The sequence below is a fragment of the Perissodus microlepis genome, chromosome 4, assembly GCF_051167445.1.
Source record: "Perissodus microlepis isolate ML-2025 ecotype Zambia chromosome 4, ASM5116744v1, whole genome shotgun sequence".
NCBI classification, from domain to species: Eukaryota; Metazoa; Chordata; class Actinopteri; order Cichliformes; family Cichlidae; genus Perissodus; species Perissodus microlepis.
This window is the reverse complement of record NC_140464.1, coordinates 20,123,093-20,143,190: the sequence shown is the minus strand read 5'-3', so window position 1 is coordinate 20,143,190 and position 20,098 is coordinate 20,123,093. Positions and strand designations below refer to the sequence as shown.

The 20,098-nt window shown below is 39.2% G+C and overlaps 1 protein-coding gene across 1 annotated transcript in view; it reads left to right on the top strand.

Annotated features, from left to right (window-relative positions):
* The window catches only part of mgat5b (alpha-1,6-mannosylglycoprotein 6-beta-N-acetylglucosaminyltransferase B), a 67,690-nt gene that overhangs the window by 8,445 nt on the left and 39,147 nt on the right, over positions 1 to 20,098 (top strand). The window contains exons 3-7 of the mRNA XM_084926393.1: positions 6,790 to 6,934; positions 13,657 to 13,766; positions 15,850 to 15,923; positions 18,010 to 18,177; positions 19,497 to 19,661. Coding sequence (XP_084782519.1) covers positions 6,790 to 6,934; positions 13,657 to 13,766; positions 15,850 to 15,923; positions 18,010 to 18,177; positions 19,497 to 19,661 — 662 coding nt within the window. The remainder of the gene's footprint in view (positions 1 to 6,789; positions 6,935 to 13,656; positions 13,767 to 15,849; positions 15,924 to 18,009; positions 18,178 to 19,496; positions 19,662 to 20,098) is intronic.

The window sequence follows — 20,098 nt, the reverse complement described above, 5'->3', positions numbered from 1 at the left end:
ATTTTAACCTGACAAAAATCCAACATCAGTTGGGCTTTATTCTTAGATCTTATATTCTTAACTTATTCTTAACTTATAGAAATTATGTATTTATATATTTTGAAAGCTTCAAAAAAAGCAATTGAACGGTGGTGCTCCTGCTCTAGCATTATTCCATTCGAATCAAACACATAAAAGATTTGGAAGTGATTCCAAGTGTTGAACTTACACTTGGTAGCTGTTCAGTGGAAGCGAGGGAGGTCATTAGGCTGAAACCCAAACTAATCCAATCAGGGAGATGGGGAAAAAATAGGAGTAGCCAAATCAGCAATTTGGTTAATTATTTAAAAAAGGATGAATGCACTGATGAGCTTAGCAACACCAAAAGGCTGTGAAGACAACAGAAGACAGCTAAAGTGCATGATGACAGAATTATTTCCATTGTTAAGAAAAACAACTTCACAACATCTAAACAAGTCATTAACACTCTCGGGAAGGAAGGTGTCAAAGTGTAGAACTGAGAGACACCTTCTTGAATGTAAATACAGAGGGGATATAACAAGGTGCAAACCACTGGTTACACTCAAGAAGAGGAAGGGCAGATCAGACTTTGCCACAAAACATTTAAAAGAGACCGCACAGTTAAAGCGAGAGGCAAAACCCCATCTTTGAACCAGAATGACGGGGAGGGAAAAGTATGGAGAAGGAACAAGTCATGATCCAAAGCATGCAAAATCATCTGTCAGTCATGGTGGAGGTAATGGTACAGCACGGGCAAGTATGGCTGTCAGCGGAAATGAGTCACTAGTGTTTATTGATGATGTGACTGCTGATAGAAGTAGTAGGATGAACTGTGAAGTCTGCAGAGCTACAGTCTCTGCTCAGATTCAGCCAAATGCTGCAAAACTGACTGAACAGCACTTCACAGTGCAATTAGATAATGAGCCAAAGCATACTGCAAAAGCAACCCAGGAGTTTCTCAAGGTAAACAATGAGATATTCTTCAGTGGTCAAGTCAGTCAGCTGATCTCAGGCTATAGAGCATGCTTCTTAGTCATTAAATACAAAACTGAAGGCAGAGAGACTCACAAACAAGCAGCAGCTGAAGGTGGTTGCAGTAAAGGTCTAGTAGAGCATCTCAAGGGAGGAAACGCAGCACTTTATTATGTGCAAGGGGTCTTTGTTAGATTTTAGGCTGTCAAGTATTTTAAACAGTCCTATTATGTAAAATGATCTAGGTTTGTCCAATAAATCCTCTGAAAATGGGGGACTGTGTATAAATGTCTGTAATTCTGAACCTGTTAATACAGTACTTAAATTAAAGCTGAAACTTTGCACTTTAGTCACATTGATTGAAAAATCCAATCTGTAAAAAACCAAAACTACAACAAATGTCATTGTACAAATACTCACTGGTCTAACTGTATGTCAGTACACAAAGCAATTAAAATCACTCCAACTTTTATGCTTCTATATTAATCATCCAACAATGCAATAGTATAATGCTGGTCTATTACTGTTTTGACACAATTTAAACTTTTTTTTTAATGACAAATCTTCAACTCTATCTTTGTGTGCATGTTTTGCAGCTTCAGCTTTAGCTCTGGCACTCTTTGAGCATTTCTGCTGTACTGCTCTTCCTCTGTACCCGCACAGATTTATTCTCTTTTTAATATTTCAAGCTGTATCAATGATTCTCATTGATCTACAATGTACAGGTGGGTGGTATGACCTAAAACATGATTCCTAAACCCACTATATTTTTCTCAGAGAAAAGGAAATTCTTCTCATTTATTTGTCATGTTGCATATGTTAATAGTAAACTACCCATCACTTTATTACCTAGTTTTGCCAACCCAGCCTTCATCATCAATGACAAGATTACAGCAGCTTAACCTCTAGGACTGATGACTAGCTGGAGATGGATTTCTTTGAAGGAGTTTCTGGCAGGAAGCCCCCCCCACCCCCCTCAACTTTTCAGGGGTTAACCATGTCTGCAGAACCTTGTGTGGTAGAACGTCCTGAATCTGTTTCAAACGCAAGAGTGATCAAGTTCATCTGGACTTGTTAGAAATGCAGTACTCTGCAAAAGTCTTGAAACACTCCTCATTTATTTACATTTTGCTAGGAAAATAAGAAATGCAATGATTTACTGAAAAATGTAAAATGCATAGAAATACAATATATAAGGCAAGTGAGCAAAAAAGCAGCAATTTGCAAAGAAAAACCTTGAAAGACCTCCAGAGAAGAACTATTGCTCGAGAACATTTTTTTAAAAAAAAAGGACAAAGTCTGGAGGCAAAATGTAAAGAAATGGGGGTGGCTTAAGACTTTTGTAATGTTTTTGATGAGCTAAAACCAAAGTGAATGTATTTATCAATCTAATGATGGTATCATGATATCCATGTCTTCACACTGAAGATGGGATCCAAGCTGCTGTTTCTGCTCACATGCAGTCTAACCTGCTGCTGGCCTTTCCTGGTCTGCCTCCGCACTCTTTTGTTCCCACTTACAAATTTGTTGCTGATTTAAGCAGACTTGCTCTTGCAAACAAACAAGGCTTGACCTTTTCCCTGACGTGTTTTCCATCATTGCAGTTTGTTTCTTTATATTGAATACATATTTTTGGAAATTAAGTAATAAAATACAAAGTCTTTTCAGCTTGTTCTTGTATGTAGCGCCTAATTACAACAATAGTCATTTCACAGCTATTTTTATTGTGTGGTATAGACTCCAGAACATTTATATAATTCAGAGGAAGCAGGTGCATTGCAGAGTCCTTCTAGCTTTATCTATCAGTAGGCTAAAGTTAAAATACCATCTTTCCCCTTAAGTAGCATCTGCACACTGCTCTTTCTTTCAAAACGGTGTACACGGCTGAAGTAGTATATGTATATAATATGACAACATGCATAAATAATAAATAAATCACCATCAATAAATGATTTTTAAAGCATTTTACTCTACACTGCAATTACTCCTAGCAGGGTAACCACATGTATGGGCCATTATATTAACCTTTCAATAAGTCTTTGTGGGAGTTTTGCATGTTCTTTCTGTGCCTGTGTGGATTCTCCCTGGGTATTCTGGCTTCTTCCCACATTTCAAAGACATGAATGTTAGGTTAACTGGTGATTTTAAACTGGCTCTAGGTGTGAATGTGAGCATAAATTGTGGTATTTCTCCTGTGATGAATTGGTAACCCATCGCCCAGTGACAGCTGGGATAGGCTCTGTCTCAAATATTAATTTACATAGAATTATATGAAGTGCCCGTGTCATCCCCACGGAAACCTGCTGATAGTTTTTCTCCAGGCACACGTGGGGGCCACTTGCTACGTGTCTCTTTGTGCTTTATTGTCCTTACTTATCGAGCTCATTAAAGCAGTGTTCTTTAATTTAGTTATGTAAGTATTTCTCCTAAAAGAGCAGTTTTTGCAGCCATGTCAGATACGGGGAAAAAAATGTGAAGACTGGGACTCTGTTAAAGTTGCCCAGAGGGTTGCAGAAGGCAACAGCAATCAGACAGAAAGCATGGTGTGGGCTGTACATGAGCGTGACATGTCCTACTTATTTTTTTATGCTATTATGCCAAAGAGTGCAGAGCTCTTTGTTTTTGTTTTGTTTTTTTGTTTTGTTTTTATGTCTGCAACTAAAATGAACACACATGATTTGTATGAATTTTATGATTTCAACATTGAGGTGGTATTAAAATCAGTAGAGGTGGTATTAAAATCAGTAAAGGCAGTGGCAACTCTCTGTAAACAACTTAGGCTTCACACACTCACAGCCATTTTCCAAACATACCAGCATTTTCTTGGCCCAGCAGAAATGCTTCTGAAAAAGCCCAGATGACGAGCTTTAAATGCCACTGACTTGAAGGCTGAACATGCAGGGTAAAAGCAAAGTTTGCTATTGTAGACTCAAACACTGAGGCTTGGATGGCACATAAACAATTTGCCGAGGAACTATGGCCAGAGGGCACAGACGCGGCCTAACACATTTCGCGGTGCTGATGAGAAAACTGTGTATGATTGTGGATCAAGTGATGGGGAAAGAATGGGGAAAACACCGAGGGCCACAGCTACAAAGATAAAAAAGATGCTGTATATCGGGCGGACAGGCTGGGTAAAAACTGTGGTATTGAACTTCTACACGGAGCCTGTGGGTGTATTGGAAGGCAGTTGTTTATAGCCGGTCAGCAAGTGCTTTGGACACAGCAGGCTACAGTAAAGATGGTGACCTAACTGGAATTTGTTCAGAATATTGATTGTGCTGTGGCACTTCTGAAATCGAGCCTTTAAAGGAGATTAGCTGTTGTTAAATGTGCCTTTTATTAACCAGCTGATGAGGAATGACACAGAGGAGGCGCTACATTAGCACGTAGATACACTACCAACTCCTGCTGCACCGCTGTCGGTGCACTCAGATCTGCATGGGAAATAACACATTAGCTAATGTTTCCCAAGAGACGACAGAAAACAGGAGCAAAAGGCTGTCTGTTGAGCAGTTGATTGCAAACATATATAAGGTTTAGTGCTAAAAATGCACTGTGCAGGAAAGGTGGGGGTGGTGGGTGGGGTACAGTCTCAGTAATAGTGATTTACTTGCACAACGTGTGAGAGCTGGATCATTACTGTGGAAAAATGTGAATTCTTCCCACACTTTAGCCCAGGGGCTTTGTTTAGATTTACTGCAGCGAGTAGACGGCAACTGATAGGGGATCATCTGAACCTAGCAAAGAGTCTGAATCCTCCTTATTAAGAAACACTTTCCGTTTTTTTTTTTTTTTTAATAGATGGTTTTAAGTAGTGGTTGCAATTTTCAAATAGACATTTATTTATGTGGCCTTACATGCTACAGTTTAGACAACATGGTAATACACTAGCTTTCTTCTTTCTAATCTTCTTTTAAGAAAAAACCCCACTAAAATCCTGGTTCAGTGTTTTATAAAAGTGTAGTATTAAACTGCTGCTATAATGCTCCAAATCTTAAAGGGAATTTGTTTATTCTCTTTCTTTCTGCCTGTAGAATAAAAAATTTGTTGTCTAACTACTGAATTATTCAAAAAGAGACGTCTTTAGGCCAGTTTGACTGAGGATAATAGAAAAGCCTCAGCCAAAGAACAAAATATGCACAGGCAATGAAGGAAAGTATATCAGTGCAACATTTCTGTGAACCTTTTTTGAGAGGCACTCCTTTTTTTTGGGGGGGGGAAGCACACATGCTCTCACAAACAGCAGAAGAAGTTGAGTTTTTCTCCCCTCTCCTTATTTTATTTACTGGAGATGTAATGCAGTTTATTTATTTATTTATTTTATGTGAAAGGTGACTTTTCCCTGCCCCGTGATAAATGAACCCTGACAAGGGAAGTGCAGCCTGCACACATTGCAGTTTCCAAAGCCTAATGCAATTGATGAGGGAACGCTCAAAGGTGAGGTTTTATTTTCACTCTCTGAGAACAATATGAGGCTATTGTTGGTTTCGGATATTTTCTTTTTTTTCAGGAATTCAGGCTACAAATTCACTCCAAAGAGTGGCACTCTTTTTCTCGGTTCTTCAATTTTTTTTCTCATCAAAAGCGACTTAAGACCTACCGCCTGAGGCACGCCGAGCTATTTGTGTTTTCTTGGTACTTCGTGCATTTACATTTTAAAATGAATACTTGACGTTGAGCTTAGTGTGACTGAAGCAAACAGCAGAGGGTCAGGACCTTGGCTCAGCATTCTGCATTCTGGGACCTGCTTTGACCTGGTTGTCTGTTTCTGCAAGCCTCTTAATTGACTGGGTATTTGCAAACAGCACCCTTACCACCAGTCAGGTCATTAATAATCTGAACTAAGTGCCAAAACAAGTCCAACACTGAGAGTCTAATTTGACCATTCCTTTGTTTTGCTGGGTGTGCTGGTTCCCAGTGAGCAGCTGGCTTTAGTTATGAGGGATGAAAGTACATAGAAAATTGACTGAGATGATGTTAAAGGTAACCCAGAGTAAACTGGGTAATGAATTAAAGTAATATAATAATAATATAGTAAGACAGGCTCTTTGAGAATCCATGAATAGGGAGCAAAAGAGGCTGAAGAGGTGGAGGTATGCTCTGGAGACAAAAAGAAAGAAAAGTCAGTAGAAGCAAGACAGAATACATTTGTGTACATGAGAGGGAGACAGGTGTAACAGTGAAGATACCAGGAGCAGATGTAGTGAAGGTGGATGAGTTTATCTACATGTGGTCAAACATCCAAAGCAAAGGATGGTGCACAAGAGAGGTAAAGAAGGATGAAGGCAAGTTTCAGGGGTAATTTGTGGACCCAGGAGAGTTCAAGATGTTAACATTTTCATTGAGAGTGACCGGACACGATTAGCAATGAGTACATCTGAGGGACAGCTCTGGTTGAGATAAAGGAGACAAAGTTAGAGAGACAAGGCTGACATGTTTGGGTATGTCCACAGGAAGGATAGTGGGTAAACTGAACAAAGGATGGTGAACATGGAGCTGCAAGGCAGGAGGGAAAAGACCACAAACAAGGTTCATAGACGTATTGAAGGAGGACATGTAGAGGGTTGGCTTGACCAGAGGAGGATGCTAGAGATGTGGTGAGATGGAGGCAGAGGGTCTGCTGTAGTGACCTCTAAAGGAGGCAGCAGTTTACACCTGAATGACTTCTGTGTTATTTCAATAAATTCTTGTGCCTTATCCTTTTGCTTTTGATATCCTCATCTTCTCAGTGCCATCTTTCTGATTTTTTTTTTTTAGGTGTTATTAGTCACATAGTATTTATCTGTCTCTATTTTTTGTTTTGTTTTATTTTAGTACTTGGTGGCCAAGAGTCTCGTGGGGTGCTGAGAAAAATCTGTGACATGCTGGAGGTAATAATGAAGAGGATGGATGTTCTGTCAAAACTGGGCAACACAACTGACACCCACAGGCTGGATGAGCTGAGCTCGGCACTGGACAGGTACAGTATAGCACTGGCTTGCATTTCGATATGTGTATATGTGTATACATGTATATAGACGTATATATGATGCCAAGCTAGAGTTGTGTGTTCTGTGGTTTCCTTGGCAACTGACCTTTTCTTATGCCTGCACTTGCTCCAGGTTTAAGGATAGGAAGCTTCCAAGCTTCCTCCTTTTGGTTCATTTATTATTAGTTCCCCTGTTAGATATCATGTCCATCATCTCTGTGTCTTCATCATAGACAGGAAATCTTTCCTCTCAGAATTCACTTCTGATGATCTCTAGAGATCTGCAGGGATATTTTCTGTTTACAGTATGGCTTGTTCACTGTGTAACCGATTCGATCTGCATTTAATGAACGAAGGCAGACGTATAGTGCCTCGCCTAACCTGAACCCTGATTTCACAAGTGTGATGGGAAAATATTTACTGGCTAAAGCTCCACATATTTATATTTCTATGTTACAGTTTAGTTTCCACTGCAGAATGCTCCCTGAATACACCCTCAGTCTCACAGTTCTAACAATCATTTAATTGGCCTCTCAGGGACTAAACTGGAAATGTTACGGTGACAAAGGGCAAATAGTTTCAAAACCAACCACAAATGCTGATACGTATTGGGTAAAAGTTCACACTTGAGGTTAGCGTGAAATCTCCCAGCAAGAAAAATTTTGCTCACCTAGTATAATGCTGTGAAAGTAATTAAGCTGTCCTCTTGCTCTTCACCAGCTGATAGCCTTTTACGCTCCCACATCCATGGAAATATGAGATGCTTCTGTGTGAAACAACCAATGTATGTTTGCACAATGAGAGGCTGTGCGTGTGACTCCTGTGCTCAATCCGGTCGTTAAGTCTGACGTCACTAGCCGTGTCTGGGCCTAAACTCCGCTGCAGGTCCATATATCAAACGATCACTATGGCATTACTGAGAGTTGAAAAACTGTCTAAAGTCTTTCATCTTTAATAAAATGATCAGCGTTCTGCTCTACCAGGTGTAACAATCGAGTTTAACATCCAGGCATCCATGAAAACGGAATTTATGACATTTAACGGAGTTAGAAGTTAGCAGGAAGTTAGCTCGCTAGCTTCTATCTAAATACAATATAGCATGTCCTGACTGCGGGGTTTTGGAAACAAATTAAAACGTACAGCTCTGTTATCACTTCCAACATAAATGAAGACAGAAAACTAAACAGCAGTGACGTTTGTAGGGTTACTGAAGTTTGGCTAGCTGGTATTTAATAATGATGTGCTAAGTGACTGCTAGCGACACAGCTATGTTAGCATAATATAAACAAGCTAACTTTTTTTCCCACTCGATAAAAGTTAACGTGAGTGTTCTCGGTGGTCAGGAACAAATGTAATCGCATGGCAGGATGCTGTAAAAGGACCAAACTTCAGCCAGGAGAACAACTGAGATAATCCATCCACAATACGAGGTTAGTCATTCATATACTGCTGCATGGGCTGGGCTGTAGTTACATCCTAAGGTTTTAAAAACTGAGCTTAAATAAATGATTGGCGGTAATAAAAGCCGAGGGAGGTCAACAGTGATCACTGACTGTTTTAGGAGCTTTTTGAGATTAAATAGAAGAAAATGCAAAACATTAAACATGTTAACAACACAAAAGCCATATTAAACGCAGACTACTTTAGGCCCGGAAGTAGGATTCGTCACGTCATCACTTAACGACCGGATTGTATATCTGTGTGACCGCTAATTAATCTGTGCTGCCCTGTTGCAACTTAAGGGATAGAAAAGGATCTTTGGCTGCCACTTGCTTCTTGGGTGCTGGCTCTGTATGGACTGAAATGGAATGAGATTGGGTTTTAGAATTATGTTAAGTTATGCATATAAGCACAGTATGATTGCTTTCCCCTGACACACACGCGTGCACACACACAAAATAATAAATGCTGCCTAAATGAAATCAGACTTTTTCTGCTCGATCTGCATCTGGCCCTGGACCACTGTTTCATTTGTTTTTGCGAGTTTCTGCGGGTTTACATATTCAGAGCTGTTTAACAAGCAATATAAATTCCAGAAATACTACTATATAACACAAGTGCTCATTTGAATAATTCATTTAAGTGTCATGTAAAACAGCAATGATACGCTGCAATAAAGTGGTTCCACTAATGAATGTTGGTTGGTTACAACGCAAGCAGCAACCATCGTTAAAGTTGAGTGGTGATGTGCAAAAGTTTAAGGTCACGATGTACTTTTCTCTTAGTCTTTGCATGTCAGATGTTTATGAAGCAATGTGTTGAGCCGTGCAGAGACGAGGATCAGGCCGCAAAGGATCGTCTTTAACCGTTTTAATAGTATTCACCAGCAGCTGCAAACATAAAATATTTACTCTTGTGAAAACTCTCCCTGCAAGGCAAATCTAGTAATAGCAACCTATAATCTTATTATCTAACTACTTTTCTTTGGACACACAGGGCATATCTGAAGTAGAAAGTGTAAATAAGTGGGGAAAAAACTGTTCTTCTCCACAGCATCAGCACTATTACACAGATTGTAATGCTACGAAATGCTAATGCTGAAGTTGTTATTTGCTAATTTGGTTAATCAATCAAGAGGATACAGATCTAACTTATTTCCTCTTCTCTAGATACAGTTTAATCCACATGTTTTTGGACAGTGAGATATTTTTGTAATTTGGCTTCTGTACACCACAGTGGATTTAATTAGACAATCAAGATCTTCAGTATAAAATTAAAAAACTAAATGTGACACTTCTGCTAAACAGCTTGAATTAAAACTGAAACTCTGCACTTTAGACACATCATGAATATTTCATTTAAAATCCACTGTGGTGGTGTACAGAGGCAAAGTTGTACACACACACGTCATTGTCTAAATACTTATGGGAAACAAATGGTTTTGGCAGGATCATTGCGTTACCTTACATAACACTTATTTCAGCCACAAATGCGTATTACATACTCACTTGCATGTATAACCAGACAAAAATAGCCAGGTAACGCTGTTTTCAGGTGAAGTGATGTCTGAAATTGAGTATTTAAGCTTAAAGGATTATTTAGTTTTTAGTTGTGTATGGTTATACTTGCAAGATAATATCCAGCAAGATATCAGGAGAATTATTTTTTTGTTTTGTGTATTTTTTTAAGAAAACTGATTTGGTTAATTATTACAACAGAACTACTTCCTTAAGTTTAATGGAAGACCGTGGTTTGTTTTACAAATACACAATGCATTTAAATGTACCTGACATACATTACAAGTGAGTGAACACATCTTTTAGAGCAGTGTTTCCCAACTGCTGTGCCGGAGCACGTAGGTGTGCGTGAGAAATGATCAGGAGTGCCATGGAAGATTGTCTGGCTCCACCTGATTAGTGCTGTAAGCCAGCGGTCCCCAACCTTTTTTGCGCCACGGACCGGTTTATGCCCGACAATATTTTTACGGACCGGCCTTTAAGGTGTCGCGGATAAATACAACAAAATAAAAGTAGTACCGGTACCGAAAAAAAGAAGATTTATTCATAACACACGTGAAAAGACCCAGGAAAACCAAGTTAACGATAAAAACGATAACAAAATAATGCTGAAAACCGATTAAAAACCCAGAAAACCATACATTTCACACCTGAGCCTCTACTCTCGCGGCCTGGTACCAAACGACTCACAGACCGGTACCAGTCCGAGGCCCAGGGGTTGGGGACCGCTGCTGTAAGCGATCGGCGTGAGTAATGCGGAGAACAATTACATTCTCTTCCACTAGAGGGCAGTACAACTACCTGCTCTAATTAATTGGAGGTAAATTATCTAAATTCCAGGAGCAGGACCACGCCTCCAAACACACACCCCCCACACCCTAACCGCAGCTCATTTCTTGATTAAGCCGTTCGCTTTTATCTACTAAAAATGCTCATAAACCTAAAATGACGACGTGGGCCCAGCTAGTGAAATGGGTTACCAACTGTTAGGAAAACAGAAGAAGATGAAGAAGAAATAATTATTATTTCTTCTTCATCTTCTTCTGTTTTTTAATGTTATTTATTATTGTTATTTAATAATAGTCATGCTGCGAGATGATTGCGCGCGTAATAGTAATAGATAAATATTTGAAGAGAAAAAGTAGTCAATCCGACCTAGGTCCTGGAGAGAATTCGGACCCAGATGAACGCCCTAGCAGTTCATCAAAAAAGTGGTCATAAAAAAAGCAAAAAATGGTGCACTTGGAACAAACCGAACCAATTCTGCTGTACCTGGTGCACGGAGAAAACTTATCAATATGTTTTTGTGACATTTTTGTTTGGTGGTGTGCCATATGATTTTTCTAATGTGAACAATGTGCCGTGGCTCCAAGAGGGTTGGGAAACACTGGTCTAGAGCATATATGATAAGAGCAATCACATTGACCAGGAGAACTACAGTCTTCCCATAGTAACCAGGCCTAACAATTTCAGGTCCTTCTTTAGATTATTCCATTCAAAAGCTGAAGGATAATTAAAGGCCCTTTTTCCAACTGGTGTTCTGACTTTGAGAGTGTTGGCTGCACCGGTTATGTATTTATATGCACATGTACACAGATAAGAAAACGCCAGCCCAAGCAGAAAGGGATAATTTAAAAAGCAATTGGTAAAAAGTCTGTGGGCATACAGAAAGACTGTCATGTAATTTCCACATTCAGTAATAAAACATAAAGCACAATGGTAGACACTGATCAGATGCATTCAGAAAGAATAGGTCACTGTAATCCAAGAAATACTGGGAAAGAAACGTTGCAGAAATCAAGTATTTCTCGCCTGGAGAGACGAACTAAATTTATTCCAAAGAAAGAAACTTAATTTAAGTTTCAGCTTGAACACAAGCTTTTCAGTGTGAATTTTAAATAAGAAATTCAGATCTATAATGATGCCTAAATATTTATACGTTGTAACCGATTCAATTTCAGTCCCTTGAGCTGTTTTCATGGTTTTGATGTAAGGGAGTTTGTGTGCCATCTTTTTGCCATTTAAAAATGAGATGAACAAGACTTTTATTTCTTCCTGCATTAAACATAAACTTTGAGTTAAGTGCCACTAAACGACATCAAAGACAGGCTGCAGACCTTTCAGGGTTTGTACTCCTGAAGGGCATAAACAATAAATAACTGTGTGTTCTGCAGGTTGGGAAATATGGTGAAAAAGTTTTAAGACAAACTTGTTTAAGGTGTTAACCATGTGTATAAAAGTCTTTCTGGTCCAAAGTTTTCTAGCAGCAAGACCAGGAGACAATCTGTGTGCACTTCAAACTCTTGCAAACAAAATGACTCGCATAGTGAGGGGATGAAAGTGGATGCTTAGAAAAAAAAACAACATGTAAAGATTTTACACTTATTCTTGTAAACATAGACCTGAGGATTTCCTTTGTGTATTAAATTCTGTATACCGTTGGGTTTTCATATAGTTGGTTGGATAAGAGATTATAAAACATAATTCAGGGGACATTGCAGATTACGACATCTGACATTTTTTTTAATAAAATGATTTTTACATCAGCTAAAAATCAAAATAATTAATGTCGGAGCTGCAAATGTTAGTAACATGTATCACAATTTATAGAAATGTATACACAGGTTTATAACAACTTACCGAATGCTCATACAAACAGTACATAACTACCTATGAATTTTAGACATCTTTAAAAAAGTGTTTTTTCAAATATCAGCAGAAACTCATTGATTTTTATGCTGAGGCATACCGGGGTTTCTCACAAGAGTATTTTATAATTCATCGCACAAATTCTTTAACAATTAATGGGGGCATTCCCAAGGTGAGTAAGTTTATATTTTTGTAAACTTACTTTGGTACTTAGTTTTTTTTTCCGGTTCAGGTCTGGATTTTAACCAGGCCATTGCAACACCCTCATTCTTTTCTTTTGCAGTCTTTCTCTGCTTGACAGCTGATATGAGGTTATGTCTGTCCAAAGGACGTTATTCAAGAAGGTTTGTAGCTGTCTGAAATGCAAATTTGCAAACCTAAAGTGTGCTACCATGTTCTTCTTAGAGATGACAGGCTTTCTCCTTCCAACCAACCTAGTTTTTCATAGAGCAATGAATTCTGTGAAAGAATTTCTTTTTCACATTTTTGTAGCCTCTGGGTTGAAATGAAAGGTCCTGGATGTTGCAAAGTTCCTGAAACTCCCCTGTTATTTTTTTTATGTATTTAGTTTTGCTTGTTTTCTGGCATGCCACGAAATTATGGCAACTTAAAATTGTGATATTGCATAATGTTGCTGATTTCGGACTCTTCTTTTGTCTTCATCCTAGTTGTTCTTTAGTTCATCCAATGCATCGTCTTTTCCATTGTAAATATTGGTTCCTGATCCTTTCGCCAGCAGCTTTTAGGCCACAGAGGTCAATTGGAGTGAAACACATTTGCTAACAACCTAATTGTCTTCTGTTTTTATTTCCCCAACAGACCCGCTTTAATATGCAGAGTTACTATATTATCTCAGCAAATAAATTATCTGTCAGTGTTTTAAAAGCTTTTTCGATTTCACGCCTCAAGATCTAGATAATTAACATTTCTTCTTCTGGTTCACGCTTACTGTGAAGAGTGGGAAAACAACAAACTGAATGGAAGGAAGCTGTTACAGAAATATAGCACTGTGTTTCATTGACAAGCCTATTTGTGGTTCACATTTAAGATATTTCGGGTCTTTACAAAGTGTTTGTGTGTGTTTTTGTGTTTCATATGCTTGATTAGGATCCAGCCCATTGGTCTAGTGGAGCGAATTCAGGCCATAGCCCAGAACATGTCTGACATGGCAGTTAGAGTGGAGCAGATCCTGCAGCGCAGCATGGCCTATAACAGAGGTATGATTTAAAATGCACACACAAACACACACACACGAAGAAAACAAATACAGCCCTTCTGATGAATCTTCCCGTCAATCTCCAATCCATCCAATCCCAGAGACGCCTTTCCTGCTGCCCACATACTATAAGCCAAACTGTCAAGTTTGGATCCAGTTTAGCACTTGGCTGCAGAATTTATGTCTAACATCCACTTGCTTGTTGTTCATATTGAACATGATAGACATTATTCACAGAACATTACCCTGGAGAATAGCAATCCAAACATGCAATAACAAAACTACACAACTGCAGGACATCTAAATTACAAAGATGAATTGCTGCCTCGTTAATGGGATCCGGGTCTTGCCAAGCTTTCTTTATTGCCCTTCATTCTCAGTTACTTTATTGGGAAAAGAATAGAAATCAGCGTGATTTAATTCACAGCTCAGTTCCTCCTCTGTACCCCCACCTTGCACTTGACTGAAAACAATTCAACACAACGTCCGATTAAAATACGCCAGATCATTTTTCTGTTGACATAATGGGCGATATCACTCAAGTGGGGCTGATCTAGTTACTTTTGGTTACAGCTGAATGGCAGTGGCACTTTTCTTTGTGAGAGCTCTGTTGTTATCATGCTAATCAGTAAGAGTAGCTGGCAATTATTTGTCATCCATTCTGCTCTTTGATGCTCGGTAGGTGCTGGTGGAGGAGCTGCAACTTCTTCTTTTTTTTAATTAGGCTTACTAGTGCTGGGATTTTAGACGGGAAAGAGGAAGGGGAGAGATACTCAATGCAACAGGAAGGGGCAAGAGGGGAAAAGGGAAGCAGGATTGTGGTGGGGGCGGATTCCAATTTTTATGAATCACACTAATGCAATCTATCTATAGTAAATCCAGTGAGCTGGCTGATGAAGAGATTTTGGCCATTTAGCAGGGGAATATGAGCTTTTACAGGAGCTTGTCTGTTATCTGCCTTTCTCTCTAATTTATCTCCGTTCATCCCAAGGGCTGGAGAATTTACAGTATGCTTTAATACAAAAAAATAAACAGACTTGAAGCCCAGAGGAAAGACTGTAGACTATAGATCATGTGCTAGTCTTATCCTCATTTCAATGTAGCTGGGCTTTGTGCAGCTATATAAAATCTATTTTTTTAAAAAAATCTAAGATAGTGACAGGATTTCTAAAAACACTTGAAAGAAATATAAAGATTTTACTTTGGTTGACTGAAAACAGTCGAAATTTTGGTTGGACATTACCATCATGTTTCTCTTATCCTCCTCTACACTATATGGACAAAAGAACTGGGCCACCTACACATTACACCTACATGAGCTGCTCAGCCATGGAAAATGGTGCCATGAACCTCCCAGTGCTCAGGTTTTGTGCTGACGTTAATGCTCGAGTAGGTTTCAAGTTCTGGGGTTTTTGAATCAGCAGAAGGTGATGACTTTTACGCACTATGAGCCTCAGAACTCGACCTCCCTGCTCTGTAACTTTACGTGGTCTGCCACTTTGTGTCTGAGTCTCTGTGATTTCCAATAATAATACCACTTTCAGCTGTTGTGGAAAATCTTGGAGAAAATTTCGCAAACTGACTTGCTACAATGGCGGCGTCCTATTACTGTAGCATGCTCAAATACAGTGAACGCTTCAGGACTCTTTTTGTAAATGTAAACAGTCGCAGCAGATGGCTGCTACTCCTTGACCTTGATTCTGCTGGAGGTTTCTTCCTGTTAAAAAGGAGGTTTTCCTTCCCGCTGTCAACAAGTGCTTGCTCATAGGGAGACTTTTGATTGTTGGGGTTTTCTGTCTATTATTGTGAGGTCGTTACCTTACAATATCAAGCACTTTGAGGCCCCTTGGCTCTATATAAATAAAATTGACTGCATAGCTAGATTTTCATACAGCTGTGTCAATGAGACTAAAAACCCCTAGTATATGTGTTAGGCTTTGTGTAGCAATATACAGCGTGGAAAAAAAATCTCAACAATGCAGCTTTTCTTTGTTGATTAATGCTGGTGTCTAATGCGTGTAGTCTTTTGTCAGAGTGTGTTTAAGCATTGATAAATACCCTGCTTTTTTATTTCTTTTCTCCAGTTAGGGACGGAGCATTCGGACAGTGTGAGATTCCTAAAGATCCCCGTTATCCAGACTGCCCCAGTAAGATGGATGTAAGTCTTTATATCTCACTTAAGTCCAAACGCAGAGAGCAATCATCCATTTGTCGTGTTGTGGCGTTTCACCTTGGTGCAAGCCAATATAAATCTGCTCTAATAAGATAAGGGAGTGTTTAACCTTCAAGCGACCGAGGTATTTTAGTGTCTAAAGTGAGGTCCTATAGAACACTACAGAGACCTTTTATTTAATGGCTCTATTTAAAGCTATAACACACATATAGATTTCCTCTATGATAGATATTCTAAAATGTTCTACTATAATTGTGGTTTACAACCCATTTATGCCAAAAGGAGTTAAGAATACGAATTATAAAAACAAAATGTCTTTGCTTGTATAATACTGGAAAAAAATAAACTTTAAAATTTAAGGTATTTAAAGTTTGTGTGAAATTTATTTTATAGTGTGCTTATATTGTTTTACCAGCAAAATTTATAAAACCTGTGGCTTTGTAATGCAATAGTGATCATAGTTGATACTTACATGCTTCATTGTACTTTAAATACTTGTAGATCTTTAATATTTAAAAGATTTTATGATTAAACATACAAAAATATATAAGTTACAATGAGCTGTTTTCATTAACAACCACTTCTTTCCATTTTCTTTTGTTAAAGAAAGTGTGGGGAAAAAACGAAAGGCACAGGAGACCTCAATTAAAAACTCAAAGTAGGAAACATTTTGTATGACTGAAAACATCACAATATGTAAAAAAAACAAAAGAAAAAAAAGCTATAAAAAAACCCATTTGGCCACGTGAAGGCTAAAGGCTCTTAGCAGAAAACTGGGTTGTCTAAGCAATGGACTGCACTTACTAATCAAAGCAAAGAAAAGCAGACTATAAAAAAAGATGAGTAAACAGAGTTTCATAATTGCAGTTTGGGAAAAAAAAATACTGTTTAAAAAAAAAAGCTTGGGTAAATAAAAAGTGCTTTATGAAAAAACTAAGCTTGTTCAGTATACTGCTGTCGCAACGAAGTGTGCTAGTATAGCTGTGTACCAGACATGTATACAGAGAAAATAGTTATTTGTATGTATTAAGCAGACCTTCATCCATCATCAGTAATATGCCATATGGATGTATTTAATTTAGACTATGTGACAAAAGTACTAGGCCACCTGGAGGATCTCCTCAGCCAGGAAAATCCATGCCACGAAGCTCCTGGTGTAAATTTTTTGTTCTGACGTTAACGCCAGAAGAAGTATGGAACGCTGCATTTACTGAGTCGGCAAAAAAAACCGATCTTTGGGACGGAGTTCAGTAACTGCAGCCTACTGTAGAGAACACTGGACGTGAAAAGTTTTGTTGAGTCAGACTTTCAAAACTTTTTTTTTTTTTTAAGTTAACAGCATCCTAAACTTGTTTCATAACGGGGATCATTAGATTATTTAATCTAAGATTAATTAGACTATCTAGCCAACCATTCTCTTCCTCTCATCCTTATCAGGGTTACGTGGGGGCTGGAGCCCAGCTACCATAGGGCGAGAGGTGGGGTACACCCTGGACAGGTCACCAATCTGACGCAAAGCCAATCAGACTAATTTAACTAAAAAAAAGTGGCATCACGCTGAAGCAGAAATGTGCAGACCCCACTGATAAACGGCGAAAGCTACACTCCCATGTCGATATCCAACATTATGGATTATTTAACCATCAATATCTTTGGAAATTTTTATTGTTTTGTATTTACAGCTGATCACCTTATCTGATCAGTATGCTTTCATATGAACTGGCCTAGTTGACAGAAATGTCTGTATTCCTGTTACAAGATGGTGATTCTTGGCTAAAGTCACAAGTATTTCCACATGTTATGTTTTTTCTTTATAACATGCTTTTACTCAGGCTTTTGTCTTTTTAGAAAAAACATTTTTGAGGTTGTGGTAATGCAAAAAAAAAAAAATAATAACGTGATAATAATGTTGACAAGAGGCCTTCCTCAGGTCAAGGAGAACATGAAGGACAGTTTACAAAAACTGAATTCTGTAACAGCTTCTTTTGTTGGTGGTGTATTTGTGGGACCTTATTTTTGCAAAGCTTGGTCCAGTATGTCTTTAGTATTCAACCCCAACTTTTCTTTCCAGTGGATGCGTGCTCGTTGGACCTCGGACCCTTGCTACGCCTTTTACGGCGTTGACGGCTCTGACTGCTCCTTCCTTATCTACCTGAGTGAGGTGGAGTGGTTCTGCCCCCCACTGGCCTGGAGGAATCAGACCACTACACCTACCTTAAAGCCTCCCCCCAAGAGACAGGTAATATAATATTTTCACATCATTTCTTCCAATTGCTTCTGACCTTCTGGTAGCTGAACAATAACTTGGAACAGAGAGCAAAGTGACAGTGATTTAGGGGCTAAACATTCGCCCACTATGGCCCAGCCATGTACAAGAGCTAGGAGCTTTTCTGCAGAACAAAGGAGAATTCCTGTTGCTGAACTAAGGAATCTTGCTGGGTTGTTTTCACGGCTGTGCATTGATGAAGAAGAACTCAAGATGGTGGGGGAGTGCAATGCTTTTAAATTCGAAATTCTCACCGGCAGGTCAAAAAAGGGGCTGATGCTCCACTGAGGAAGCGCATGGTAATCTGCACTCACATGAAACGCCACCTGTGGTGTCGATCTCAAAGTTATCATAAGCCTGAAATTGGCAAAAATATAAGAAAATATGTGAAATTGGCAAATAAAAAATAATGGTGTGAAATGGTGAGTAGTGCGTGCTTCGATGTTCGAGGACTCAGTGGCCATATTTGTTGATAAGTTCCCCGCGGAGGAGAATAAGCAGCTGTAAATTATCGCTTAAACGGTACTAGGTGTCGCTCCCAGTTTTCACTGCTGTTTGCTTTCCTGCCTCATTTGATTTTTATTTTCGGCATCAACACGCGATGCGCTGAGCTTACAATCACTCTGCTAGGTCTACCCATCCGTTCGCCCCCGTCCTCTCCCCCGTGTCTCTCCCCAGAGTAATGCACTGCCAGCATGATGGGCCCTGACGTGAAGTCTTTCTGCAGCTCTGGGAATACTCCCAAAGCGTCCCTTCAGTGCTCTGCATCTTGTTTTGCTGTACACAAGTTGCTCTTGAGAGCAATAATCCACCTGTATTGAGAGAAGACGATGCAGCTCTATGTATTTTTTTTCTTTTATAGTATATGTGTGTCAGGGAGAGACAGTTTGGGTTTGTGGTTATCAGCTTATTCTCTTCTAAGTCCTTTCAGCACTTCCATGCAGTCTCTCCTTCGATTAACGATCCCATACTGGTTATACCTTATGATGCAGTGATTAGAGTGGGTGAAAGAGGAAAATCTGGGAATCTCTCAGGTGTCCTATCCAAGGAGTCTATCTCAGACACTGCACACTGTCTGTCACCTATAGATTTTAAACTACATTCAATGAAAACCGCTTTATTTGTTAAGAAAAAACAGCCATCATAACGTTTAACTTTTTTCTAATATCTCTCACCCGTTCATCTCAATACCACCATAATCCCTATTTTCTGGTGTAAAATTCAGTAAGGAATTATTACAACAAAAGAATGAAATTAATTATTTCTGATACCTTTCCTCTCCTGTCATCCAGGCTGTTTTTCAGTCTGACATCGGGGCTCTGATGGAGCAGGTGGGCACCGGGAAGGAATCTTTGAGCTTCATGAAGAGACGCATACGCAGGCTGGCAGCACAATGGGCCTCTGCTGCTCGGCGGCTGGATGACAAGCTTCGCAACCACTGGAGAGAGCAAAAAAGGGTGAATATGCAAGATTTTCACACGCAAATGCTTCTGCGCACACTGGAGGAAAAGTGTGCACAGAAGGAGAAGTAGTCCGTGATGCGGTTTCCTCTTTTCAAAGTGTTGTGACAGCAACATACAGCAGATGAGTGTTCTGAATAAAAGCGTTTATCTACAGTTTTTTCCCTCGTTATTTATTTTATTCCTGTCTTCTAAGTCTGGAAACATATTCCTCAGTTTCTAATTTGATGTAAATCCATCTGGTTCGGCACTGAGGGGAAAAAAACCTCTCAGCACAGAATGTTTCTACTCTAACAAACTTGCCCACACACCAGACCAAGTTACCAACAACCGTGACACTCAGATGAACTTTTATGTTCTTCTTAATCTTTGCCTGCTTGGTGTGAATTACACTATGCTGAGGTACAGACATGAACAGATGCTGACTCAGAGTA